A 27,422-nucleotide genomic window follows, 5' to 3' on the forward strand; every position below is an offset into this window, starting at 1 on the left:
AGCAGGAGAAAAGAGGGAAAAAAGAAAGACGGAGACGGACAGCAAAACAGGGACACGGTCAAGGACAAGGACAGGGACACACAGAAAAACAGTCCGCAGAGAGAAGGAGCCAGAAGACAGAAGGAAGCAGATTAGCAAGAACAAGAGTAGGAAAGGAGGGTAAAAGCCGAGGGGGGGGAGGGGAGGGAGGGGGAGGACAGGTGGAGATGGATAGGCAGGAGGCGAGGTCAGGGAGAAGGTTAGACACGTCAAAACACAGCAAAGAGGAGACTCCATTAACCCGGATTAGGGACATTAATGAGAGAACAGCAACCAGGGCATGAGACTGGGGCACGAAGAGGGCGGGGCCGTGTGTGATGAGTGAGAGAACACAGGACAGAATGACACCCAGGGGTGGGGACCACGGGGGACAACCCTGGAGGAACGGGAAGCTAAGAGGGGGCCCCAGCAGGGAGGAACCCAAGGGAGCTCTCGGGAAGGGGGTGTCTTAGGGGCAGGGAACTCTGGGCGGTGGTCGCGGATGGGAGGGGCTTCCTGAGGGAGGACTTCCCAGGGAGAGGGCAGCCCGAGAGAGGGTCTCACCAGTTCCGTCCTCGTTCACCATGCCCAGCCCCTCCGCCTTGTTCTGTCTCTCAAAGGCATTGAGATCCAGGACACTGAGGAAAGAAAGGACGACGGCAAGAATGTGAGGACACTGAGTCCCCTTGGACCCTCCACAACCTTCGGTCCACTGCCCAGAATCTATAACACAACTCATTCCTGTTTTGTTGTTGTTGTTTGGTTGGTGGGTTTTGGAACCAGGGATGGAGGTCAGGGTTGCTCTCCCGCTGAGCTACAGTCTCAGCTTTTTTTTTTTTTTTTTTAATTCTGGGACACGGTCCCCTCAAGTTGCCCAGGCTATCCTTGAACTTGTGATCCTCCTGCTCCAGCCTCCTGAGAAGCACATCTGGGATTACAGACGTGCGTCAGCGCCCCCTGCAGTTCAACTCACTCTTTTATATTTTCATGAGTTCATTATAAATATCCATTACCTTGGGATTCATTCTGACACAATTACACAGGCATGGAATATAACCCGTTCCGGTTAGTGCCCACTCCTTCACCCTTCCCTCCACTGTTCCCTTCCCTCTATTCCACTGATCTTTCTTCTGTTTGTAGTTTTTATAATCAATGCCTCATGGACATACATAAAGGTAGAGGTCACTGCCATGTTCACACAGGCACATGGGAAAGTTTCTGCCACTCTTCCCCTCTCCCATCCCCCCCCCTCAACTCCACTGACCTCTTCTCTGTTTTCCTGGGATTCCTTCCCCCTTTTATCTCTCTCCTTTCCCCCCTTATTTTGGTCTAGTTTTTGCCCATGAGAGAAAACATTCGATCCTTGAGTTGGGTCTGGCTTATTTCACTCAGCATCATGTTCTCTAGTTCCATCCATTTACTAGCAAATGCCATAATTTCATTTTTCTTTACAGCTGAGTAAACTCCATTGTGTGTGTGTGTGTGTGTGTGTGTGTGTGTGTGTGTGACATTTTCTTTATCCATTTGTCTGTTGACAGGCACGGAGGCTGGTTCCTCGGCTTGGCTACTGTGAATTGCGCAGCTATCCACGTTGAGTGGCTACGTCCCTCTAGTATTCATTCTCATTCTCTCTCTCTCTCTCTCTCTCTCTCTCTCTCTCATGGGGGCGGAGCTGGGTACTGGGGATTTTACCCAGGGACACTTAACCACTGAGCCGCATCCCTACCTGCATGTTTGCATCAGCGCCTGGATACTCTGGAAGAAGCCAACATCCTTCTTGTCCTTCAGATAATCCAGCATTTTCTGCAGAGGGAGCGGTATGGGAGGGGGCCTGAGGGTCACATGGGACACTCCCACCTCTTAGCCCTCCTCCCAAGTTCCTGCACCTTGGTTACCTGCTGCACGTCAGCATTGCCTCCGTTGAGGATGGAGATGCCCAGCTTCAGGGTGGAGGACACCATGGCCCCTGTCTCTCCTGGAGGGAGTAGAGGAGAGGCAAAAGATGGTCCACCCCGCTTGGGGGCACCACCCACCAGAAGGCAGCGTTGCAGGGATGGGAGAGCAGCCGGTGGAGCTGTGTGCCAAGCAAGGTAGGGGCCGTGGCGACTGAAGGATGGGCGGGAAATCACATGGCAAATGTGCAAGGGGAACTTGGAAGGGCTGGGTGTGAGTGCAAATCCTAGGCATGCCATGATGGCCAAGTGTATGTGCTGGGTCCACAGGGAACAGGGCGCTGGAGAGAGCCGGACAGGTGGGTGTGCGCAGAGTCCCTGTGCTTGCTGCAGGTGCGCACCTTTGCAGGCGCTGATCATCTGGAGCACCATCTCTGCGGCCCCACGGTTGTGCAGGCGGGACTGCTGGTACAGCAGCCTCTGCTTTTCCATCTCCTTCTCCTGCGTGGACAGCAGACAGTGGGTCACTGAGCCTGAGCTCCAGGCCTAGCCCTTCCCTCTCAGCCTCAGCCTCACCCTGCTCTCCCTGCTCCAGCCCCGCCCACCCTAGCACGGCTGGGCCTAGGGCAAGGTCTACAGGCATCAGGGCTGGACATGGAGCAGCCTTAGCCTGGGCCCAGAAACTGCCAGAGAGTCATTAGATAAGAGTCCAGGGCATCTGTGGACTTTGGTGATAACAAGAGTCCCGCGTTCATGTTCACCACCCTCTAAGGGAAACTCATCATCTCTTTCCATTACAGATGACGCCGCTAATCATAGCAGTGTTTGCAGAACCTGTGGTTTTGTCACCAAGAAGACTCATGTTTCTGCGTCACATTCTTGTTGCTACAGACATCTTGAAATGTCACTTACATTCATCAGTACTTCGCAAGAACAGTAGGTACCGGACCCACTGCTAGATCTTGTCATTGGACGGATGAATAAAGAAGTGCACGTATTATGAAATCACCCCCTTAATTTCCAAATATCTTCATGACTGTTTCGTATCTGTTTCCTCTGATATGTGTTTACTTTATACTTTATTTATTCACTTATTTATTTTTTGTACTGAGGATTAAACGCAAGCGCTTAACCACTGAGCCACCTCCCCAGCCCTTTTTGTATTTTATTCAGAGACAGGGTCTCAGTGAGTTGCTTAGCGCCTCACTAAATTGCTGACGCTGGCTTTGAACTTGAGGTCCTCTTGCCTCAGCCTCTAGAGCTGCTAGGATTACGGGCATGTGCCACTGCCCCTGGCTGTTTCACACATTTAAAAACATGATTCTGAGAATCACTTTGCCAGATGCCAGAGGGGACTCTGATATAAGAAAAGTTAAGAGACTGGAGCAAATGTTAACGGGTTGGCCGGCTGCACGTCTAATCTCCTCTCCTCTCCCCTCTGTCTGGCCTTGCATATACTGTCCCTCTGCCTGGAACGTGGGTCTCCTATTCTTCCGCGGCACATTCCCTTTGTCCTTCTGCTTGGACCCCTCCTCCTCTGAGAAGCCCTCCCTGATGCCCTCCTATAGGCTGGGCCGAGCACTTGCCTGGGCTGCTGGACACCTTTGAGCCCCTGGACCCCTCCACTGCCCCCACACCTCTGTCCCATGGGAAATACCCTGCGCTGTTACTCTTGGTTGATGTGTCTGTCTCCCCAGTGGGTTGGCTTGGTCACCACCATGTCCCTAAGAACATGGTCACATGCTGAATGAATGGGAGACGACTACAGCCAGGGTCCCCCAACCCTCCCTCTAGGACCTCCTGGTCCCACCTACCTCAAAGGAAACCTCAGCCTCCTCTTCCTCAGCCTCACCGCTCTCCCCTCCCTCCTCCAGGTGGCAGCTCTGGGAAGGGACATCAGCGAAGGGGTGGTGAGAGGAGAACCCCATCCACTCCCCATTGTGAGTGAACAGGCACTGCAGCTGGGGAGCAGGGCGCCTGCCCTGGCTGGTGAGAGGGCCTCACCTTTGCCATGATATCCGCGTACGCCATGTACAGGTAATCCTCGTCCAGTTTGCTGAGGAGGTGAGCAAGGAGACAGTCAGGGCCAGTGGAGGGGACTCCTATTCTTTTTTGTTCCCCCCTCTTTTTTGGTCCTAGGGATTGAACTCCGGAGCACTTAACCACTGAGCCAATCCCCAGCCCTTTTTAATATTTTATTTAGAGACAGGGCCTCGCTGTTGCTGAGGCTGGCTTTGAACTTGTGATCCTCTGCCTCAGCCTCCTTGACTTCCCAGTGGCCCTTTCAACTAGCAGTGGCCTGAGGTCAGAATGCTGGCCAATGAGACACGTGGAGAAGTCAGAGAGAGCTTCCGTTGCTGGATAAAAAGACCTGAAGTCTTGCTTAAAGGAAAAAAGCCTTTCCCTTTCTTTCTGACTGGCATGTAGTTGTGATGCATGGAGCTGGAGCATCTATTTGGTGACCATAAGACACAAGCTAAGATGGCAGAGCAAGAAGTGAGGAAGAGCCTGGGTCCTTTTACTATCACTGTGCCATTTTCCAGCTCCTGACTGTCCTGCTGCTTCTGACCTCATATTTATGAGAAAAATAAATCCCTGTGCCTCCATTTCCTCATCTACAAAAAGGAGTTAGTATGTCTACCTCAGAGTTTGAAGATTAAGTGAGCACATACACACGCACACACACACACACACACACACACACACACACACACACACACACGGCAAGTGCTTAGCAGGATGCCTGACACATAATAAGCACTTCATAAATGTCGCCTCCGGTTACTGTTATTATCATCATTATCAGTAGCCCCCTTGCTACCATTTATTCCTGAGACTCATTAGCCCATATGAATGAAAGCTTCAAGTGAACTAGAAAAAGCCACCACTTCCTGTGGATCCCTGTGAGAATTAATTGTTTATAATACAGTCGGAAAGTTGTCATTTTTTTTCAAAACATCCTGATTTAGTTCAAACACGACATTTTTCTTCTAGGAAAGTCTATTAAACCCACATTGTCTGGGATGTGAACTGTCAGATGAGACAATCTTGGGACATGTCCAGCTTGCACAGTGGTACAGGGTGGCCCTGCCTAGCAAAGTGTCATAAAAGGTCAGACTCCAGGTCTTTCATAGGACACGGCATGTGGCTATGATGCCTGGAAGTGCAGCAGCCATCTTGTGAGCATAGGATGTACGCTTGTGGTCACTCTATTTTGGCAGGCCCCATGAGAAAGGAGCTTGGGCCACACTCCCAGGTGGAGGCCATTTCTGAAGCTGGGCAGGGTCCCCACCTCTTTTCAGTCAGGGCAGTGCGACTGAAGTGCAGGACCAGCTGGTGCAGGGGATCTGGCTTCTTCTCCTCCACTTCCTCCTCCTCCTCCTCTTGCTCCCCAGCTCTCTGGGGGAGGGAGAGGGCTTGGTTTGGGGTTTGGGGGAGGGGTTTCTGGAGTCCCCTCCAGTCTCCCCCATAGCCCTGCTGCTCTGGAGCTCCCCCCCCCACTTCTCTTCAGTCCTACACCCTGTTTCTACCCAAGCCAGGAGCTCCCATTTTTATCCCCCTCAGTGGGGAGGGTTCCCCTGGACTTATCCAACCCTGCTCCCGCAGCCCCCAGGCCCCAGCTCACTGAAAGGTCATCTATCATGCGGTCCTCAAAGCTGTGGTCCTCAGTCAGGATCCAGGCGGCCTTGTAGCTCTCCAGGAACATGTTACATGCCCGGTGCCTGCAGGGCAAACGTCTGCGCTAGCCGAGACCTGCCTTCCTCCAGCCTCAGCCCCTGAACGGCCATGCACCTGCCACCCCCACATGCTCCGCGGGGTTGGCACTCTGCCCGCCAGACCCCTCAGCCCCTGTGCTGCCCTGGCGCGTTCCCCGCCCGCCGGGGGTCCTTACGTGGGCAGGTTGTACAGGGGCGTCATGCGGAAGCAGGCCACGACGGCCCTCCTTCGCTGCTTGGATAACAGCTTGTGCCACACGGCCTTCTTGGACTTGTAGGGGTGCTCAATCTGCGGAGGGGGGCAGTTTGTCATGTCCCCGGACCGAGCCCCTGGCCAGATTCCCTCCCCCAGCCCTAGGTGAAACTGTCCTCGTGCAGGTGGCATGCACCGCTGAGGGACCATCTTGGTTTCACCCGGAGTTAAGGTTCTGGCTCTGCCTCTGGGCCTAAACTTTCATCCTTGGGGTGATGTCTCCTGGAGGCCCTCCGTCTGGCTCCCGGATGCAGGATGCAGCCCCAGCTCCCCCCAGTAGATCCAAGTTTCCATTCTAAGCCCCGCCTCCCACTCCAGGCTCCGGGTCCCACCCACAGCCACAGACTGCCGCAGGCCCCGCCCACAGACTGAAGGCCAGCCTTTGGCCCCGCCCACAGACTACCGTCTGGCCACTCAGCAGTCGCCCTCGCGCCCCACCCACCTGGTCCAGGTGGTAGAGCACCGCAGACACCTCCTGCACTCTGCGCACGATTTTCTCCGGGTCGTCGGCTTCCTCCTCGCGGCCCGGGAGGCCCCGGTACAGGGCCATCTGCCAGCGCAGAGACGGGGAGCCTTCGACCTGCGGGGAGCAAGGATGTCCGGCGTGAGGGCAGCTCCCATGCCCGCTCACTCCTTGCTCAGCCCAGCTTCTCTGAGGGCGCTCCCCGCAGGGTCAGCCTCCCGGCTGCCTGGTCTCCTCTCCAGAAGGCCAACCTTCCATTGGGTGAGAGTCTGTTAAGGTCCTGCGGTGCCTGGTACACAGTAGGCACTCAAACTTTGGCTGTTATTGCAGTTGTCGTCTGACGGAACCTTCTGGTGGCCGATGAGAGGCTTACCTTACCCTGGAGGTTGAGGTTGTTTTGCAGGAACTCTCGGACCTCCTCATCTGTGTCTTTCTGGAAGACAAGGCCCGCTGGGTCACTCGGAGGCCAGCGCTCCTACCCTCCCTCTTCTAGGCCCGCTGCCCCGGGACTGGCCAGAGGTTTGTGTGGGGAGGACCCCCAGGAGGGCAGTGGGCAGTGGTGTGTCCTAGAAGGACAAAGGGGTCATAGGGACACCTTGAAGGGACAGTCAGGATGAGAGGGTCCTCACGGAAAGTCTGAGAGGAGGGAAAGAGTGACAGAGAATATCATCAAAGGTCAAATCAGGCCAAAGAGGGGCTGGGGGCGGGAAGAGGAGGGCTGGGGTGGGATGGGCAGTTTTTGAGATCAGAAAAGGTGAGGAGGGCTTTGAGGGGAATTGGCAAGGTCAATAGAGGTCATAGGGGACGAAGCAGGTCACTTAAGTCACTGGTTAAACAGGGTCTAAAGGAGGGTTCAGCAGGGTAGGGGTTACTTCTGGTCCCGAGAAGGGAGTCCTGAGGACCAGTGTGAGCGATCGCAGGGCCCTAGAGGACTCTGCAGTCCTGGCAGGATTCACTGGGTCCTAGAAGAAGCTCGAAGTCCCGAGGGAAGGGGATTTGGGAGGCCCAGGAAAGAGGTCCTTGTGATACTAGGGGCGAAGTCAGTGGTTTTCAGGCCCCAGGGTGGGAGCCAGTAAATTGCCAGGGGCTTAGCGAATTCTGGGGAAGGTAATAGGAATCCTAGGAGGCGTCCTTAGGGTTCCTGAAGCTGAGAAGAACCTGAGGGGGACTGTCCTTGCTGTCCCATGCAAGGGGTGAGCGAGGCCTCCCTGGGGTCCTGGAAGGCTTAAGGACCTGGGGGCTGGGTCTCTTGATGCCTAGGAGACTGGAGTCTGCAGAGGTTTGCGGTGGTCCTGGGAAGAGGGGCTAAGAAGATCACAGGAGTTCACTGGGCCCCTGAGAGTCCTTGGGGGCTCAGTTTGGGTTTCAACAGAGTCTAAGTGGAGGGGTCAGCAGGGAGCCTGAAGGCAAGAGGAAGTGCGCTGGAGGGCATGGTGGGAACCCACAGGTCCACTCCTGAGAGGAACAGGAGAGGGCAGGGGGCATGAGAAGTTCAATGGGTCCCAAAGCATTGGGGGTGGGGTCCATGGTAGTCTTGGAGAGGGCTCAGAGTAGTCTCAGAGAGGCTTATGGCGTCTCAGAGGATACCCAGGGTCTCAGCAGACTTGGCAAGGTTCTGGGAGTGTTCTTAAGAGCTCATTAGAGTCCCGAGGGTCTTTAGAGCTTCCTAATTAGGGTCCTTAAGTATGTGGAGCCTTGGCAATATCTCGAGTGGGGTCCTCAGCACCCTGGGGGAGAGCCTGGGGCATCCCAGAGGGCTCAGTGAGTATTCTGCATCCTGGAGGAGGGCTTAGTGGGGTCCTGAGGGGTTCCATAGGGCCCTGGGAGTTCACTAGGGTCCCTGGGTCCCATGGGTGCTGGGGGCTGCTAGATAAGCACCAGAGCATAGCGGGCTTTGGCTAGCACCATGAGGTCCTGGTCAGTGGGAGCACACATGTTCAGGCCGATGGGCAGCATCTTCTTGAGCGTGGCCACGATCAGCGATGTCTGCACAGAGTACCGGTCCCCCCGGCGCTTCTTCTTGGTGCGTTCCTGATCGGAACCACCTGACTGTGGGGACACAGGGCTCAGTCCCAGCCCAGCCCCTTGCTCCAGCCCCAACTGTATTCAGCGTCCACACTCCAGTCCCCACCCTTGATGCCAGGCGCCCCTCCCCAACTTCAAAGCCCACCTCGTTTCTACCCCCACCTTGCTGATCTTGCACCTCCGACTTCTAGCCATGAGCACAGACTCTCTCAGACCCAAGCCCCCATTCCACATTCCCAACTTCTAATCCCAGCCCTTCCAGATTGTCCCAGATCCTGGGCTTTCCCCAACTTCTGGTGTTCCCTCCCCAAGAATCCTCTAAGATGTCCCAGTACAACACCCTCTCCCAGCCACATGCCCAGCCCCACGCTTCAAATTCCAAGATGGAGTTCCTGAGAAGAAATAAAGAAGCAGACCACCCAGAGTCCCAAGAGACGAGAAAAGTTCAAAGAAAAAGAGACACAGAGAGACTGGAACAAACAAGGAGATGAGGGACAGAAGGCGCAAGAGAGATCCCGAGGGATCTGGAAGCAGAAACACGGGACACAGAGTCCCACAGCCGTGTTCTGGAGCCTTGGATGCAGACCCTGGCCAGGGCCACTCCCGTCATGCCAGTGAGAAGCTCTGGGGACAAGCTGCGGCCAGAGCCACATCCACGCCGGCTGGCAACACGGAGCATGACCCAAGTGCCAGGCACTGCTGAAGGGCACACATGCATTTCGCTGAGGCCTCGCAGAGCCCAGACGCTGGGGGCCACTGGCTGGATGCCACCAGAGGCTTGAGAGAGAACACTTGGCCAAAGTCACACAACTCACTACCAACACAGGAGTCTAACCCAAGTCTGTCTGAGTCCAGAGCCCAAGCCTTACACCACCGCACAGAGTGCTGCCTCGCCCACCATGCGCCTCTCCAGCCCCGTTCCCCTTGACCTCAGCCCACGATGCTTCGGGGAAAGCTGAAGTTTGGGGTTTTTTTTTGGTTTTTGTTTTTTTGGTAACAAAAACAAAAACAAAAAAAACTTTTTCCAACAAATTTGCCAAAAGCTGAGGATTGGGAAGGGAATGGGGGGTTGGGGAGGAGGAAGAGGAGGATGGGGACTGGGGGCTGAGAGGGTAGGAACAGGGGCAGGGGTTCTGGAGAGGTTGGGGTTGGGGTTGGGGGAGGGAGGTCTTAGCCAAGAGCCATGCGGAAGGTTCCAGATGTGGGGCTGACCTGTTCGTCTCCCGCCTGCTTCACCGGGGTGCAGACAGACACAAGAAGGGTTACCCCTGTCCACAGAGGACCCCCAGCCCAACTCCAAAGTGGCAGTCCCCAGCTCCTCTGCCCACCCTGCCACCCATCCCTTAGCTAGGCATCTCCAGACCCTGGGTGGAGGGGGCTGCTCTTTAATGACCCTGAGGAGGGCATCATCCTGAGAAGGGTGGTGGGGGAAGAAGGAAGGGGGGCGGGAAATGGGGAGAGGAGGAGGACGATGATGACCAGGAAGGAGAGGGGAGGAGGGAGATGAGGAAGAGGACAGGGAAGAGGGGGAGGGGAGGGGAGATGGGACAAGAGGAGCTGCCCTAAGAACAGCTCTCTGACCAGGACAGGATGGTGAGGAGGGTCAGGCAGGAGCCCTGGGGCCGCCACCGCCTCCCGCCCCTCCCCCACTCCTCCCCCCACTGGTCCCCGCAGCAGGGCCCTCACCTTGGCCATCTTGCTCTTGTTGTCAGCAGTCAGAAAGGACATGTTGTTGATCTCATTCTGGACCACAAAGTTCTGCTCCTCGCGCTTAAAGTTCTGGTGGGGGAGGCAATGATGTGGGTCAGAGAGGGTGTGGGGGGGGGGAAGGGCACCTGTGGACAGCAGCTTCTCTGAGGACAGTGGCATGGCTGGGGACTCACGTGGGATTTGGACCAGTAGATGAAGATCTCGCCCACCATCCTGAACAGCTCCTCTGCGTTGGGATTCGGCTCCGTCAGCCAGTGCGCCCTGGGGTCAGGGGAAGCGGCAGGTGAAGTGGGGGTCAGGATCTCCAGGAAGGGGACCACCTAGAGAGCGCTCAGGAAGGCTCAGGGACCAGGGGACATCAATGCCAAGCCAGGAGTTTACCAGGGGAATCTGGCCATTCAGATGAACTTTTCAAATTTTCAGTGACTATTCCTTTTCTAATTCTTTCTCTTTCTCTAACCTCTTCTCTGATATACAACACACATGTAAATAAGTATCCACCTGGCCAGCTGTCACAACGGAAAACACCGTCCACCACTTAGACAAAGGATAGGACATTTCTAGTCCCAGAGTATCTTCACACTCCCTCTCTGTCATGTCCCTTTCTTTCTCCTAAAAGGGAGACCTCATCTGCCGTCCAGAACACAATTAATATTTGTCTATTTTTGAACATCATATAAATAGACTATAGACTATAAATAGGCTATATGTTGTTTTTTGATTGTTTGGTACCAGGGATTGAACTCAGGGGTTCTTAACTGATCCACATCTTCAGTCCTTTTTTTGAATTTATTTAGAGACAGGGTCTCGCTGAGTTGCTTAGTGCTTCGTTAAGTTGCTGAGGCTGGCTTTGAACTTTCGATCCTCCTGCCTCAGCCTGCTGAGCTGCTAGGATTACAGGTGTATGCCTCTGCACCTGGCTATCTTCTCTCTCTCTTTTTTCTTTCTGGCTTCTTATACTGGAGCTGGTTTGTGAGACCCATCCACTTCCATTGTCATTGTATGAACCGAACACTGTTCATATCCTTTAAATGTTCACTGCCATTCCTAGCACCCTACCATACAGCAGTGCCCACTCATGAGCACAAAGAGGATGTTAGTAATAGAGAACATGCTAGATTGTGATGCTGTTAGTAACAGAGAAATCAGAAACAATCTAAATCTCCAACCATAGGAGATCAGTTTAAAAAAAATCAAACTATATTTATCTGCAGAGAATGCTATCCAACTCCCAGTGGATGCCTGAAACCATGAATAATAACCCAAACTCTCTTATATACTGTGTTTATTCCATGACTGTCAATCTGATAAGCAAGATGGCTACTGAGTTACTAATGGTGGGTAGCATATACAACATGGATACACTGGACAAAGGAATGATTCATGTCCTGGGCAGGATGGAGTGGGACAGTAGAGATTTCTTCTTACTACTCAGAAGAGTGTGCAATTTAAAATTTAGGAGTTTTTAAAAAATTCTGGAATTTTTCATTTAATATTTTCTGACTGCAAGTAACTAAATGGGGGACTACTAGATATTCTTTTATGATATATTCCTATGTTAAAAAAAAAAAGCTGAATGCAGTGGGTGGTGCAGGCCTATAATCCTAGCAATTTAGGAGGTGTAGTTGGATCCAAAGCTGGAGGTCAGCCTCTGCAACTTAGACAGGCCTTAAGTAATTTAGTGAGACCCTGTCTCAAAATAAAAAATAAAAAAGGGCTGAGGATGTAGCTCACTGGTAAAGTGCCCCTGGGTTCAATCTCAATACCCCTCCCCCCCAAAAAAAAGTGTTGGGGAGGGTAGAAATGAGCTACCAAAGCCTTTTTCTTAGATTGGAAGGACCCATGCCTATCAAGTCTTCTGGGGGCAGGGTGTGAGCGCCAAGCCTTCTCTTTTTCGCCTTAGACATAAAGGGAGAAACAAACTAGAACCAAGCTTATAGACCTGTAGGGAAGTGGTGCTGTTCCTCAGACACAATAGCATGTCTATAACTGAAGGTTTCTAGAAGCTCTCTATTCCTAAGAACAGGCCAGGGTAAGCTGCTGTTTATTTAAGCATATTTTGCTAGTAAAAGTTAAGCAGCAATTGATAACAGTTCAAGTTTAATCAATTCCTGGCACTTATGCTGCGCACACACCACTACTCCCCATTTCTGCTCCCGTGGCAGACAGGACTAGTCAATCACAAAGCCCTTGATGCAACATTGGAATCTTTTTCAACTTGAAGTTGAACGGTATTTGCTAACCCTGGGTCAGAGAGTTAATAACCCTAGGTAGAAGGAGGGGTGAGTGTGGCCCGTGGGGACTGGAGGAGCTTGGGGCAGGTCGGGAAGGGAGGGCCCAGTGGGGTCAGGGAAGCGACCCGCTGACCTGTTATTGTCCACATAGCGGATGAGCAGCGGGTAGAGGGCGTAGAGGTCCCGGCAGAGCACCGAGAACTCGTCGCGCACCAGGAGCTCGCCCTCCTCGGCTTCGGCCTTGGCCTCCAGGCGCAGCTGCTCCTCCTCCGCCACCACCTTCCCCGCGCGCTTGCGCAGTCGCCCGATGGTGGGGATGAAGTGCGAGCGCAGGAGTTCGGGCCTGGCGCGGCTCACGATGGGCTGCGCGAACACTGCAGGGGCGAGGGGTCACTCGCACCCGACCTCTGACCTCCGACACAGCCCCTCACCTCCATTCTCAGCCCGTGACTGCTGATCTATACATCGTCCCAAACCTGAGCCGGGCTTTGTACCCCAGGATTTTCCGATCCCATCCCCCACCTCACCCCTGACCTCTGTCATAGCCCAGAATGCTAATCCTAACCAGGATCCCTGAACTGAACCTGTGACCCAGTCCCTGTCCTGTGACCCCAGCCTGACAGAGTCTCTGACCTCTGAACCCCGCAAACTAAATCCTAACCTGGTGTCTTACCCTTAACCAGCGTGACTCCAACCTCTGACCTGGCCCACACCTTGTTCTTACTCTGATTTCTGACTGGGACCCCTGGCTTCTTACAGAGACCCTGATCTCTGACCCTGACCTCCAATCCACCCCCGATCCCCAGTTTGACTCCAATCTAAAACCCAATTCACAACACAGAACTTCTACAGGGAATTTCTGACCCAGGAATCCCAACAATTTAAAGACCGATCTCTGGACCTCTGACCTAGAACCCTAACTGTTCATATCAGGGACCCCAACACCTGATCTAGTCTTCTGATCCTCGGTATAAAGAACTCAGGCTTCTGACTCAGCTCCTAACCTCTGACCTATCCTCCTCCAAAGCTCCAGAAATTCAGAATCCAATGTGGAGGGATCCAGGGACCCAGTCATCCATCCCAGACCCTGTGGACCCTGTGAACCCGTTTCTGACCCCTGGCCTTTGACCCGGGAAAACCTACACTCTGACTCCTCCCAACTCCCACAAGGCCACGGGTCCCCAGATCTCCCTCTCAGACTATCTGGTCCAGGGACCCCGGCACGCTGGCCTCCCCCAGAGGCCTCGTGCCCCCACCCACCAGCGAGCCGCTTCATCCACGAGGCCTCGTCAATGCCCAGGTTGTTGACGATGATTCTCAGGATATTCCCCAACAGGGAGTTGAGGTGGTCAGAGGTGACAGCTGTACAGGGTGGGGGGGCGCCGGCGGGCAGCGCAGGAGGGGGCGCCTCAGGGCCGCGTTCCCACCAGCGAGGCAGGTAGCTGCACAGCATGGGCAGCGTGACTTCAATGACGTGTGGCATCTCTGTGTAGCGGGCCCCGGACTCAGCCAGCCCCCCGATTTCTGCCATAAGCCGTTCCAGCACCGGGATATCAGGACACATCTCCTCCACACTGTTGGGGAGCCCCAGGACTGGGGTACAGAGAGAGGTCAGGGCATGCCAACACATCACCCCGGACCTCAGTGTCCCGACCTCCCTAAAACACATCAGCTACCACTGAACTGCCACCCACCTGCACTAGTCTCCCAGTCTCCATTCCTCTGATCCCACCCTCCAACCCACCACCTCTCACACCCTGACCTTGACACTCAGTGGCCCGAAAACACACTCCCAAACTGGTCCATTCCCTGAAATTGCACCCAAATTCTAGAAACCTTCACTTCTAATATCTCCCACACTGCACTCCTGCTGGGTAGCAAACTCCAAAACAGCTCCCTTCCAGCCCAGGTTAGCCCCACTTTTTTTTTTTTTTTTTTGTGGTGCTTTTTAGGATCAAAACAGGGCCCGTGTCTCTGTGTCTGTAGGCAAATGTCTACTACTGAGCTGCATCCCCAGTCCCCTTTTAAAATTCTGAGACAGAGTCTCACTAAGTTGTCTAGGTTGGCCTCACACCCTTGGTCCCCTGCTTCAGCCTCCCGAGTAGCTGAGGTTACAGGCGAGGACCATCTCACCCAGCTGATCCCTCCAACCCTGTCTCCTAAATCCCACCCCCATTCTGTCCCCTGAAACACATGGTCCATGGCTCACTTTTTTGGCTGCCATGGGCGAGACATGGTATTAGGATTACAGTAGTGACTCAAGGAACAAGTTTCCTGTCTGGAACTTCTATTCCTGAGACCCATACCTCAGTCCAACCTCTAGATTGGGACTTCAGGAGGTATACAGAACTTAGGCTCGTGCCCCCTCCCACCAGCAAGCCGCTTCATCCACGAGGCCTCATCAATGCCCAGGCTGTTGACAATGATTCTCAGGATATTCATGAGAATTTCAGGTGCCTAGGACAGTGCCTCATCCCTCGTGGGTGCTCCATAAATATTTGTTAAATGAGTAAATATTGAATGAATGAACCCATGCTTTCCCTAATGCTCTCACACCCACGTGCCCCTCACCCAAAGTGAGCTTTGGAAAGTCCCATTGACCTCATATTTTACCACTTCTAAAATAAACCCCCTGGCTCCAAATTCCCTCTTTGGCCTCCTAATGCTCCCCCTGTAACAGCCTGGGAACAGGCCTGCAGCACAAGCCAGGGCCCCATGATGGGAGACCCCCACCCTGAGGAATGCTTAGCCCCTCACAGCCCAGATTTGGGAGGCATCTATTCCCAAGGGGGCTTTCCCTGAGCCCCGTGCTGGGTAGGACGCAACTCCCACCGCTGCTCTGACCCCACCGACTCACTGGCCCGCTCCCGGGGAGACTTGGTGGTGTAGACAGAGCAGGCGTTGTACTCGTTCAGCTGAGGCTCCAGGAACGCCACGGGCATGGCCGCTGCCAGGCGGGCCAGGCACTCCCCGAGGGCTGGCCGCAGCCTAGAAGAGAGGGCTGTGTGTAGTTCCCAAGTGCCTCCTCGGGGTCCTGGGTCCCAAGCCCATCCTGCACAGAAGCACCCCTCCCACAAGCCACCAGCACACTCCAGCAGCAGTGTCCCTAGGAGGGACTTCTGTTCTGGTTGAAACGGTCCCCCCCACTGGCCCTCGGCATGCTGTGGCTCCTGTGTGCTGCTCCAGTTTCCCCGGGTTCCCCATAGCAAGCTTGATCCCCAGCAGGAAGCACCCAGGCACCCTGCCCTGCCAGTGCCTACTCCCATAGGCCTCAGATCCAGCAGCCTCCATAGCTGGCATTCTCCTGAGCGCCCTCAAGTGGCCATCTTGGGAAACTGCAGCTGGCATGGATACTGACTACTTGTTGAAGATTTTGAACATTTCTCTCTTTTTAAAAAATATATTTTTAGTTGTCAATGGACCTTGATTTTATTTATTTATATGCAGTGCTGAGCATTGAACCCAGTGTCTCACACACGCTAGGCAAGTGCTCTGCCACTGAGCCCCAGCCCCAGCCCCTCTCCTTTTTTGCTTAAACCCCCATTGTCTCCCGGGCTGCCTCCCTTCCCCTCCAGCCTCACAGTGCCCACCCCAGCCCCAAACTGTGTCACTTTTTTTCTTACTTTTCCACATAGGGGTTCCTGGTGGTTCCCAGAGAGTAGATACTGCACAGCGTTCGGTAGCAAGAGACCTGGACGTCATCCACTGAGGGAGAGAGGGGCTAGGTCTGGGGTGTGCTGCCATACCAGGGAGATCAAGCAGTGGGGAAGAGCAGGGGCCATAGTGGCAGCCTGCTCTTGGGACATGAGCAAGGACCAACTCTTGGCTCATTTCCTTATCTGTAAAGTGGGGATAATTACAGTACCTTCCCTAGCACCTTCGCCATGGGGTGGCTGTGAGACCAAATGAATTAATTCCTTTTTTTTTTTTTTTTTTTGGCGTGGGGGATTGAACTCAGGGGCACTCTTCCACTGAGTCACATCCCCAACCCTTTTAATATTTTATTTAGAGAGAGGGTCTTGCTGATCTGCTTAGGGCCTCCCTAAATTGCTGAGGTTGGCTTTGAACTCACATCCTCCTGCCTCAGCCTCCCAAGTTGCTGGGATTACAAGCATGCACCACCGCACCAAGCCAAATGAATTAACTCTTGACAAATAATTAGAACAGGACACGTAGTAGACCCTCAGTAAAGGCTAACTGGTTTTTCCTTAGATTTCTGATGAAAGCACCTCCTTCAGAAAAATGCAAATACACATGAAGCCTGGCTACAATTTCGGGTTGTCCACCTACCTCCCAGAAGGCCACTGAAGACCCTCACTGACTTCACAAATGTCATGAGGTCAAAAGAGGAGGGGCTGTCCTAGATTTAAAAAGAGGCTACAGAGGCCAGGTGTGGTGGAGCACGCCTGTAATCCCAGTGGCTTAGGAGGCTGAGGCAGGAGGATTGTGGGTTCAGCAACTTAGTTAAAAAAAAGGGGGGGGGCGCTGGGGTTGTAACTCAGTGGCAGAGCGCTTGCTTTGCACATGTGAGGCACTGGGTTCAATCCTCAGCACAACATTAAAATAAATAAAGATATTGTGTCCATATAAAAAAAGATCTTTAAAAAAAAAGGCTACAGCAATATAACCAAACTTGACAGGATTCTGACTTTTTTAAAAGTGGGAGATACTATTTAATACAATATACTCATATCAATATAAATGGCAAAAATAGTGATATTAATGGAAGGAATACTAGTGGTAGAAAGTGTAATAACACAAAACACAAATTATTCGTTATCTATTGTTTAGAAAAAGTATCAAATGCATGAAAGAATTCACATACATATGATTCAATCTGATATTTGCATATTTCCCCTCTTTCTCTCTCTCTTGCTTTCTTCCTCCATATATACTGGATGTCGTAAATGTCACAGGCAAATTATTTACATTTAAAAAATTTTGAAATCAGATATGTATTTAAAATTAATTACAGCTCGGGACTGGGGTTGTGGCTCAGTGGCAGAGCGCTCGCCTAGCAAGTGCGAGGCCCTGGGTTTGATCCTCAGCACCACATAAAAGTGGGGATGTGGCTCAAGTGGTAGCATGCTCGCCTGGTGTGCACGGGGTGCTGGGTTCGATCCTCAACACCACATTAAAAAAAAATTTAAAAAAATAAAGATGTTGTGTCCACCAAAAACTAAAAAATATTAAAAAATTCTCTCTCTCTTTAAAAAATGTAAATAAATAAAATAAAGGTACTGTGTTTAACTACAACTAATATATATATATATATATTTTTTAAAATAGTTACAGCTCACTCTTATAGTTAGGAATGACCTTTTTTCTTACAGCACATCAACTTAAAAACACTTGAAATATTGAGCATTTCCTTTATAGTGTTGTTTTCGGTCTCCTCTTCATTTTCAAGTCCCTTCAATCTCCTAAAATACACAGGAGGTTTTACTTCATAATCCTTTAAATGCTGCATACTCGCCTTACTCTCAATATTGACTTTTATGAATATTTTTTTAAATCTGACTTTTTTAAATAAATAAAAAAAAACACAGACAAGCCAGATGTGGTGGCTCTCAGCTACCTGGGAGGCTGAGGTAGGAGGAACACTGGGACCCAGGAAACGGAGACCAGCTTGGGCAACACATGGAGGCTCCGCCTCAAACAAACAAACAAAAATAAGCCACAGACATTGTGTGGGTGACAGGGGTCTTTCACGTGATCAGGTTGGTGATGGTGATGCTGGGGTCACGGTGGAAGGTCTGGTTCCGGGACGCACAGCCTCAGCATTCAGACATGAGGTGCGACTTACATTCAGAACTTCAAAAATTTTGTGGATACTTTCACCAGTGCAGTGAAAGGGGACGAGGAGGTGAAAACTCTTCTTTTTGACTTTTTTGTATTTTTTAAAAGTTTAAAATAAAAAGCTGGACCTGGGGAAGAATGCCATCCAAGTGCTACCTTTCTTCCATTTTTCAATAGGTGTGTGTGTGTGTGTGTGTGTGTGTGTGTGTGTGTGTGTGTGTGAAAGAGAGAGAGAGAGAGAGAGAGAGAGACAGACAGACAGACAGACAGACAGACACACACACACACACTAAGGATAAAGTCCAAGGGTGCTTTACCACTGAGCTCCATTCTCAGCCATTTATAAAAATATTTAAAAATTTTGAGACAGGGTCTCTCTAAATTGCTGAGGCTGGCCTCAAACCTGTGATCCTCCCACATCAGACTCCCGAGTGGCTGGGATTACAGGCAGGTGCCACCAACCTGTTTAGCAACCGACTGAAATTTCAAATAAACAGTGAGCACAGGGCCTCACTATCCCTTGGTCCCCAAAGCCCACTGGCCCTATGCTCCTTAACTGGACAGCCCTCCCTTAGTGTCCCCGAGGCCCTTCATAACCCTGTGTCCCAAACCGACTTCAGCGTCTCCCCAAACTGGCCCCATCTTCCCAGCTCTATAGAGGACCCACTGTCCCCAGGCCCCAGTCCCAGGTCTCATTCTGGACACCTCCCTTCCCTAGCCTGTCTTCCCCACCTCCGAGTGTCTCTCCCCTGCCCCTTCTGCCATCCCCCTGGTGCCACCCTGCTCCCAGCCACATCTTAAAAGGCTCTTTTGAATCCCTGCCCACAGAGTGTCATGTCAAGCCACCTGGCCTTCCTATGTCTCAGAGACACCACACTGCATGTCGCACGTTCTGTGTCCCACACAACACAGTCTCGACTATGTCACACCCACGTGTGTCCCATGGCCGGACAAACATGAAAGATGCTGCTCTCCGACTCCCAGCCCTGCCCCTACCTTCTTTCTCACAGAGACCCCCCATGTTGAGCTCAACACATGACCTCCAGGAACGAAGGCCTCTTTCCCAGTCTCCTTGGCGGTGACAGGTGGCTAAGTGCCACGTTCTGACTAGTCTGACATAAGCAGAAGCGACAGGGCTGCTTCTAGGTTGTTCCTTTAAAAGAACCGAAGCGGGGCTGGGGATGCGGCTCAGGAGAAGCTGGTTGGAAGCCGGGCTCCCAGCAGCGGGGCCTCCCCCAACAGCCTCCCCGGGCACAGGCTCCATATCTACTTCCTCTCCCGCTGCCTAGAGGGACGTGATGGCGGGCCACCTTGGAACGGCAACATTTCACAGAAGGCAGAGCCGTGAGAGGGAAGGGGCCTGGATTTCTGACCCTGTGACCCACTTTCAAGTCACCGTTAGATGAGAAAGAAGTTTCTAGATTTTCCAGGTTCTAGTGACTTGGGGTCTTGGGTCAGAGCAGCTTAACGCACATCCTAAGGGACTCAATGACCATGAGCTGGGGACTCTGGCCGCCCCCTGTGATGGACCCCCGCCCGCCCCTTACGGATGACGTCGTCTCCGAACTGGTGCTGGGCGATGTGCTGGAAGAGGGTGGTGAGGACGGGCAGCAGGGCCACCGTGGTGTAGGTGAGGTTCTGGCCCACGCCCTTGACCTGCGTGCGCGCCTGCGACACCTTGCCCAGCCGCAGGTTCTCCACCATCTTCTCGATGTCCTCCGAGGCGCTCTCGAAGAAGGAGCGCAGGCCGGCCTTGACGATCTCGGGGCCTGACTTCATCACCGTCCTAGGGGGGAAGCGGGGACCCGGCTCTAGGAAGAAAGTCTCCATGTGGAGGGTGTGAAGGGCAGGGGCTGGCGCAGGATGGCAGCGGGTGCCACCCCACACCCTACCTGGCATCCAGGGAGCGGGCCAGGATGTGAAGACAGTTGACCACGGCGGGGGCGTCCGTCCCTGGGAGGGGAAGGTGGCTGAGGGGAGGGAAGGGCCAGGGGACAGCGGCCCCCTGTCTCAGTCACTGCCCTGTCCCTAGGACCACCCAGTCCACATCCAGGTCCAGGAGAAGGACACAAGGAACGCTCCTCAAATGAAGGCCAAACCCGGGAACTCCTTCCTCCCGGGGCTGGCGGCAAGCTCAGGGGAGGGCCACTTACCAAAGAGAGAGACGCGGTGGCGGACAAGGGCCGCGAGTTTGCAGAAGAGGCTGAAGGAAGGGACAGGACAGGGGAACAGAGAGTGAAACCATCGAGACAGGGCGGCGGTGGCACAGGGAAAGGAGAGGGACAGAGAGGACGGGGGAGGGTGGCAGGCAGCCAGAGCAGGAGGACTTCAGGAAGGGGATCCAACCAGCAGGCATGACAGTCCCAGGGGGTGACTGGCCCGGGGAGCCACAGCGGGTGTCTGCCTTCCTAACAGGGTGACCGGTTTGTCCCAGTTTACCTGACATCCTGGGAGACCCTACAGTCCCGCAAACAGGGACAACTTGTCACCCCAGCCCATCTATCACCTCTGCAAGAAGAGTGACCAGTGCCCAGTACCCAGGACAGAGCCCCTAAAGGCCAAGCACAGGAAGTCAGGGGTCCAGGATCATAACCCTGTGAGGTCAGGGGTCAGAGGTCGCAGGCAGCCCACCTGGTGATCATTTCCTTCTCCTTATTGGAGGCGTGGCCACCACTGCCCAGCACTTTGGCCGGTGTGGACAAGAAATAGAGGCAGTGGTTGTTGAAGTACTGATTGATCAAGGGGAGCAGGATCTGCAGGTGGGGAAGGAAGACGGGGTGGTGAGGAGGGGGAGGCCCACAGCTCCTGGCCCCCTCTGTCTTTCCCAGCCCACCTCTCACCTTGGCAAAGAATTTGATCTCCTGTTCATGTGGGGATTTTTCCACTCGTCCACTGCTGACCACAGCCTCTGTCGAGAAGGACAAATGGGGTCACAGAGGGGTCAAGGCTGGGGAATCCAGTGTGATCTGATGGGAGAGACTCTGGGGGCAGGGCTAGGAAATGATGGGAGATAAATTCTTGGTATGAAGTCACTTTTGTTGGCTGTCAGATAAACCTCTCTCCCCTTCTTTTGTCTGATCTCCCCTATCCCTTGATCAAACCCTTCCTGAAACTGAAAATGGGGAGGAGAACAAACTGGAAGGAAGGTGAAGCCATAGACCATTCCTCTCCTCACTCATCACAAGCTTTTCTTATTTCTGAACTTCAGTGTCTACCACGGAGTCAATTTAGAATTAATGAATGAAACAAATGAGACCAGAAGTTGATATAAATACATAAGAATAATTTTTAAATAAAGAGCATTTAAAACAAAAATGGTAATAGGAATAATTAAGCTATTAAAATAATAATACTGGCTCCAATTATTAAACATTTGACATGTTCCTGGCACTTGGAGAAATGTCATCCTTTAGAATCTCTTCCCAACTTGGTCTGTGTAGTTGGTCCCTCTCCTCCATTTACAGATGAGGAAACTCCTGTGAAACAATTCACCCTGGGTCACCCAGCTGGTAAGTGACAGAACCATGGCAGTTATGTTGAACAGTACCCCATATCACAGGCGAGGAAACTGAGGTTCAGAGAGGGCAGGGAACTGGCAAGAGGTGTGCGGCAAGGAGGCTCAGCATGTGGGCCTTGGGGAGAGATTTGTGGGACTGAATCCTGATCTGCCTCTCACCATCGGGAATGTGGGGGTTTGGGGGCCGGGGGGTCTCTGGGAAAAACGGAAAGAGACTCTGGGGGCCCTAGCTGTGACTGTTGGTGATGTCCAAGAAACACCCAAGGAGCAGCCCAGCAGCCTCAGCCTTCAAGATAAATCCAGAATCTGTTCAGTTTTGCCCTCTCTGTTCCCAGTCAAGTCAAAAGGATCTGAACACCTGACTCAGGTCCCTTCTCTATTCAGAGGCCTCCTGTGGCTCCATCTCACTCAGGGTAAAAGACAAAGTTCTCACCATGGCCTGCAAAGCTCTACGTGATCTGTCTTGTCACCTCTCTAACATCATGTCCTCTCACTGTCCCCCTCAATCACTCTGCTTCATGGCATCCCATACTAGGGACCTTCCAGAACTCTGCACTTGCTGCTCTTTTGCCTGGAAGGAACAGATGTCTCCAGATATCCAAATGGCTCTCCAGGAATCTCCTTTAGGTCGTGACTCAGATGTCACTTTTTTTTTTCCAGTGCTGCTGGGGATGGAACCCAGGGCCTTTGCACATGCCAGGCAAGCACTCTACCACTGAGCCACATGCAGCCCATGTCACACTCTTATCCAAGTCTTCCTTGAATATTCTATTTAAAATTACAATGGGCTTTGGCTGGGGCTGTAGCTCAGTGGTAGAGCGCTTGCCTGGCATTCGTGAGGCACTGGGTTTGATCCTTGGCACTACATAAAAATAAACAAATAGAATAAAGGCATTCTGTCCATCTACAACTACAAAAAAATAATAATAATAACTATGGGCTGCACACTCCCAATCCTCTTCACCCTGCTCTATTGATTTATTCTTCCCCAAACACTAACATATTAAATGTTATTAATAGTAATGGTGTAAACACACAGGAACACAGTGGCAGATGGGCTGGATCTTTGTCTTGGTCAACCGACATCCAGAAGAGTGTCTGGCCTAGCAGATAATTAGATGAGGGGCGGAAGGAGAGATCGGGGCTGGCTCCCCAGGCGTGTCATTGCTAGGGGAGGCAGAAAACAGGAAGGGCATTCTTCCTACCCAGGTGGGCGATGAACTCCTGGGAAATGTCCATCCAGCGCAGCAACTGCTGCAGGAAGCCAAACGCAAACCGCTTCTCGATGGAAGATGTGTCCAGCTCCATGTCCTTAAGGCCTCTGGGTGGACAAGCAGAGAGGTCGGCCCAGAAGCAGGGCCTGGGTGCATTTCTGCCGCAGCAGGTCCTTCCTCTACACTCATCCCAGGTCCTCAGCTTCTCTCAGGGCCCGCCTCCATTTCCAGGCCCCGCCCCTTGGCCTGGCAAGGTATGGCCCCGCCCCGCACTCGGGCCCCGCCCACCCGCCGCCTCCCGGGTGGCCCCGCCCCTGAGCGTGCCTGGTGACCGCGTAGCCGTTCATCTGCAGGAACTTCAGCAGCTCCTGGGCCTTCTCCCGATCTCGTGCTTTCTCCTTGGCCGTGAGAGTGTCGTAGGGCACCAGCAGGGGATGGGACCCACCGCCTGGGGAGGCAAAGACCAGAAACTAGGGGCTGGGGTTCTTGAGCTGAGTCGCAGGATTCTGGTATAAAGACGGACATCGTAACGGAAACCCTGCTCTCGGAGGCTCGCCTCCCCACAAGCCTGTGGTGGAAACCACTGTCGCCATTTCCAGTCTCCAGGCCAGAAACCCAGGGGCGGAGGCAGTTGTTCAGTCGCACGGGGAAGGTCTGACCCAGGCCCTCAGACTCCGGAGCCTCTGGCCGGGACTGCGGAGAGGGGGGCCGTGTGGGGAGCCGGGCCTCTCACCCTTGGCCTCCAGCTCTTGCTTCTTCTTCCGCCCCCACGTGTTGTGGTAGTTTTCTGCTAGTTGTTCTGCCATGGCCTGCGGGGGACGCAGACAACCCAGGACAGATTCAGAGAATGCCCTTCCCCAGCAGATGCCCCTGGGAAGCCCCAAATGCAGGGTCAGAGGTCTCACCTGCAGCTCGCGGGACAGGGTCACTCCGCTGAGGTCGGGGGGCTGGGGGTTGTAGCCTTCTCGGGGGTCATAGGTCTGAGAGGGCAGGGGGAGACGGGGGCTGGATGAGCAAGCAGGAAGCCCCACCCAGCCCCTGCCTGGGGCCCCAGACCCCTCCTCTGCACCCGCTCCTTAAGACCCTGTCTCTGAACCACCCCCTCCTCTCCTCTGCCTTGTGAGTCTTTAGACCCATGACTCTCCTGTCCCCGACTTCCTGGACTTCCTGGACTTCCGTCCCTTCTTCTGGCCTTGCCCCTTCTCCTGATTCCATCCCCCTCCTTAGGGCCCCCTCCCCTCACAATCCCAGCCCCTGTCTGGTCCCACAGGCCCCTGAGACCCTGGCCGCTCCCTCATGACCTCACCTGGGCAGTCTGAGATATCTTCCGGGTTTTCTTCTTCTCGGTCTTCTCCTCTTCACCCTCCCTCGCCTTCTCTATGGTCCATTCCCAGGCGATCATGGCCTTCAAGGACTCTTTGATGGGCCAGCGGTAAATCTCTTTGTCCTGGAGTGGACAGGAGGGACAGAGGTGGTGGAGGGGGTGTGGAAGAGGATAGAGGAAGGAGACCGCAGCCCAGACTCCTTGGCCTCCAGGAAGTCCCCACCCGGTGGCTATGAAGTGCTCAGTGGCCCAGGCCACCCTGGAACCCAGGTTCTTACCAGTCTGTAACAGAGCATCCTAAACACGCCCATTCTCTCGTTTTACACATGAGTCCCAGTGAAGCGACTCAGGGTCAAGGAATCAAACTCAGCCTCTGACCCTTTCTAGAAGAGGGACATTAGGAATCTGGGGCCCTTGGGGGAGGCAACCCAACTTGAGGGAGGCAAAGTCCATGATGGGAACCCTAATCACAGATCTATCTAGATGCAAACCCGTGAGGCTTCCTCATTTCCCCCCTACCCCAGGTTTGGGGTTTCATTTTGATCCCCAACACGGGGCCCCAAGGCTTGGTCACCTTCTCTGAAAAAGTCTTGTAGGGCCTCAGCATGGGGTGGGTCTTCAGCTCCTCGTCCACGTTCTCCCCGTAGGACCAGTTGTTCTGGATCTAGAAGTGGAGGCGGAGGACAGGTGAAGGCAGGATGAGGGGGAGCAGCCATGTAGGGCACCCAGCGGGGACCTGGAGGCACTGAGTGCTCCATGGAAATCTGGGGATCCCTGGGACAGTGAGGGTCCTTAGTGAAGGCCCGATGTCTCAGGGAAACCTGGGGCCTCAGGGAAGACCTGGGCCTGGGGAAAAGCTGGGGTCTTGAAGGAGGGACAAATCTGGGACCGGGGGACCCTGGTGCCGACCTTGTCAAAGGCCCACTTCTCATGTGTGTACTCTGCAAACTTGTTAATGAAGGAGTCGAGCTTCTCGGGGATGATCACACTGTGGAGGGGAAGGGATCGGCAGATGTTGGGCATGGAGAGGAAACCTTCCTCTCCCCCAGCCCCTGAGTTCCACCCCAGGTCTCACTTGAGGGTCTCCACAGGCCGGGGATCAAAGTTGCCTTCAGCGTCCACCGTGGCCTTTTTCTCTGCCTTGGATGAGTACGAGGCATCCACGTAGTCGGGAGGCAGGGCCCCCGCGATGGCACACAGACAAGGCATGGCCATGCGGTACAGCTCCTGGTCGTATTTCTGAGGATGCCAGGGGTGGGCGGGTTGGAGGGTGTCACAAGGGGCTTCACCGGGTATCCCAACCCTGGAGCCTCAGAAGTGCCAATCACAGCCTCTAATCATCAACCTTCCTCCCTGGACCCCCAAACACAATTTATGGTCCCTCTCTCTGAAACCAAAACCCCAGACCAAGATGGAACCCCAGATCTCCTCCATATTACTCCCTCCAAGCACCCAAATGAAAGGCACATCCTCTCTTCTATAACCCCCAAATTGAATCCTCAACCCATAAATCTTCCTACATTCAAACCTGCTGAGCTGCCTCCCTCCTGGAACCATAATATTTGGAGATTTCATTCTGGATTCCCAAGTTTGAGGCCCAAACCCTCCCCTTTTGGGTCTCCTGGGTGTCCAGACCTTATGTGCCAGAGAGTCAAAGATGCCCCAGAATAGTTTGCGAGTGAGGTGTAGCTCTTCCTCGGAGGTGACCCCGAAGTTGGCCCAGCCCGTAGGGAGGCAGTAGTACTTCCAACACCGCTCATAGTGGTTGGTGAGGAGCTGAGTGGGGACAAGAGGGGACACACAGGAAGGGGCATAAAGCAGATGGCAAGCAAATGAAGGTCCCAGGAGGCAGAGGGTGCAGTGCTCAAAAACTATAAAGGAGGTGTAGACAATGCAAATTATAATGCTAATAAAGGAGGGCATGGTCTGTTTATTGGGGAATGGTCCTGGATAGTTTATTATGCTAAAGTTAGCATTTTAATTTGGAGCCAGGATGGGCATTAAACTAGAGCTGGGTTTGTCTGTCTTTTCACATAAACAAGCATGCTTAATAGTCCACGGGTAGGGTGGTGTGCAATGGGCATATGGATGGAGTGATCTGTGCTTATGCAAACTAGCACGCCAGATAGAAACACAGGCAGGGCTCCATGCAAATATATGGAAATTGAAAAGAGGGCCTCCACTATCCAATATGCAAACTTGAAGTAGGGGCTAATTTAAGCATATTATGCAAAATAGCCAAGATATCTGAGTTGGGGGTATCTCCTTATGCAAACTAGCCATGCAAATGAAAAAAACAGGAGACACAGTGTGCAAATATTCAGAATAGCTATGGTTCTGTTTATTCAAATAAACGCACTCATTTGAATAGTGGAAGGCTGGTGGTCTGGGCATGCGAATAAAATGCTAATTAGGGGAATTGGTGTGCCCCATGCAAATATATGCTAATTTAGGCGGGGGCTGGCTCATTTGGTTAGGCAAATTAAGCGCTAATTAGGGAATGTTAGCGGCATCAGTGACGCAAAGTGAATGTCCTGGGAATCCTAGTATGCCGACAGGGATGCCAATTAGCTTCTGTGGGTCCGCTGCCCTCACGCGCGCAGGGTGGGTAGCGCTGGTACACATGCGCCCCCTAGTCTGGGGCTAGAGCAGGGCGGTGGGTGGGTCATGGCAGAGAGGGTGAGCTGAGGAGGGTTAGCGCTCACCTTGAGCGGCATCTTGGCGAACTCATTCAGGATGGGCACGTCGAACACCAGGCGCCGCAGCAGGTGCTGCAGCATGGACGGGCGGATGTACCTGCGGGGAGAGCACAGGGCGGGGATCGCGCCTTGAGGCCCTCGCGGCCTGTGGCCCTACCCAGCCCCGGGCCGCACCCCACCTGCAGAGCGCCATGAGGCAGTCCTCGATGACATCGCGCTGCGCCTTGGTGAGCGAGCGGCCCCGGGACAGGCGGTAGATGGTGTGCAGCATGGAGTCTACCATGATGGCGCGGTGCTCGGTTCCCGCGAAGAGCGGCGCACATTTGGTGATGAGCGGCAGCACCGCCAGGCACAGGTAGCGGTTCAGCGCCAGGGCCATCTCCGTGGTGCTGAAAGTGGCCTTTGGCACAGGGCGAGGACCTCAGGCCCGCTGCAATCCCTGGAGTGGCCTCGGCAGCCATCCTGGACAACTGTGGCCAACGGACCCAGACCATTCCCCCAATTCCGCTTCTGTACCCCACTCCCACTGATACCTTGCTGAGCAAAATTTCGAACACA

At 53.5% G+C, this 27,422-nt stretch overlaps 1 protein-coding gene and 1 long non-coding RNA gene across 3 annotated transcripts in view; one reads left to right on the plus strand and one right to left on the minus strand.

The window, feature by feature from the left end:
- Positions 1–27,422, minus strand: part of Ryr1 (ryanodine receptor 1) — a 111,893-nt gene that overhangs the window by 34,955 nt on the left and 49,516 nt on the right. Inside the window, 35 exon segments of the mRNA XM_078032113.1 lie at positions 583–656; positions 1,745–1,821; positions 1,914–1,993; positions 2,312–2,411; positions 3,725–3,793; positions 3,915–3,966; positions 5,203–5,309; positions 5,536–5,632; positions 5,803–5,915; positions 6,322–6,459; positions 6,716–6,775; positions 8,221–8,391; positions 9,580–9,594; positions 10,054–10,146; positions 10,251–10,338; positions 12,445–12,685; positions 13,572–13,904; positions 15,169–15,299; positions 15,935–16,016; positions 19,658–19,896; positions 20,003–20,063; positions 20,264–20,313; positions 20,742–20,863; positions 20,951–21,018; positions 22,833–22,948; positions 23,166–23,289; positions 23,575–23,650; positions 23,747–23,821; positions 24,148–24,288; positions 24,740–24,829; positions 25,075–25,153; positions 25,241–25,404; positions 25,801–25,941; positions 26,871–26,961; positions 27,044–27,264. Of these exon segments, the coding sequence (XP_077888239.1) occupies positions 583–656; positions 1,745–1,821; positions 1,914–1,993; positions 2,312–2,411; positions 3,725–3,793; positions 3,915–3,966; positions 5,203–5,309; positions 5,536–5,632; positions 5,803–5,915; positions 6,322–6,459; positions 6,716–6,775; positions 8,221–8,391; positions 9,580–9,594; positions 10,054–10,146; positions 10,251–10,338; positions 12,445–12,685; positions 13,572–13,904; positions 15,169–15,299; positions 15,935–16,016; positions 19,658–19,896; positions 20,003–20,063; positions 20,264–20,313; positions 20,742–20,863; positions 20,951–21,018; positions 22,833–22,948; positions 23,166–23,289; positions 23,575–23,650; positions 23,747–23,821; positions 24,148–24,288; positions 24,740–24,829; positions 25,075–25,153; positions 25,241–25,404; positions 25,801–25,941; positions 26,871–26,961; positions 27,044–27,264 (3,979 nt within the window).
- LOC144370824 (uncharacterized) lies at positions 181–4,516 on the plus strand. Of its 2 annotated transcripts, none has more exons than XR_013430789.1 (3): positions 181–2,108; positions 2,711–2,850; positions 3,785–4,516. It is a non-coding gene; the product is annotated as an uncharacterized LOC144370824 (long non-coding RNA). The 2 variants fall into 2 exon arrangements; XR_013430790.1 differs by having other exon boundaries at positions 2,711–2,846.

The sequence above is a fragment of the Ictidomys tridecemlineatus genome, chromosome 15 (genome assembly GCF_052094955.1).
Source record: "Ictidomys tridecemlineatus isolate mIctTri1 chromosome 15, mIctTri1.hap1, whole genome shotgun sequence".
Taxonomy (NCBI): domain Eukaryota; kingdom Metazoa; phylum Chordata; class Mammalia; order Rodentia; family Sciuridae; genus Ictidomys; species Ictidomys tridecemlineatus.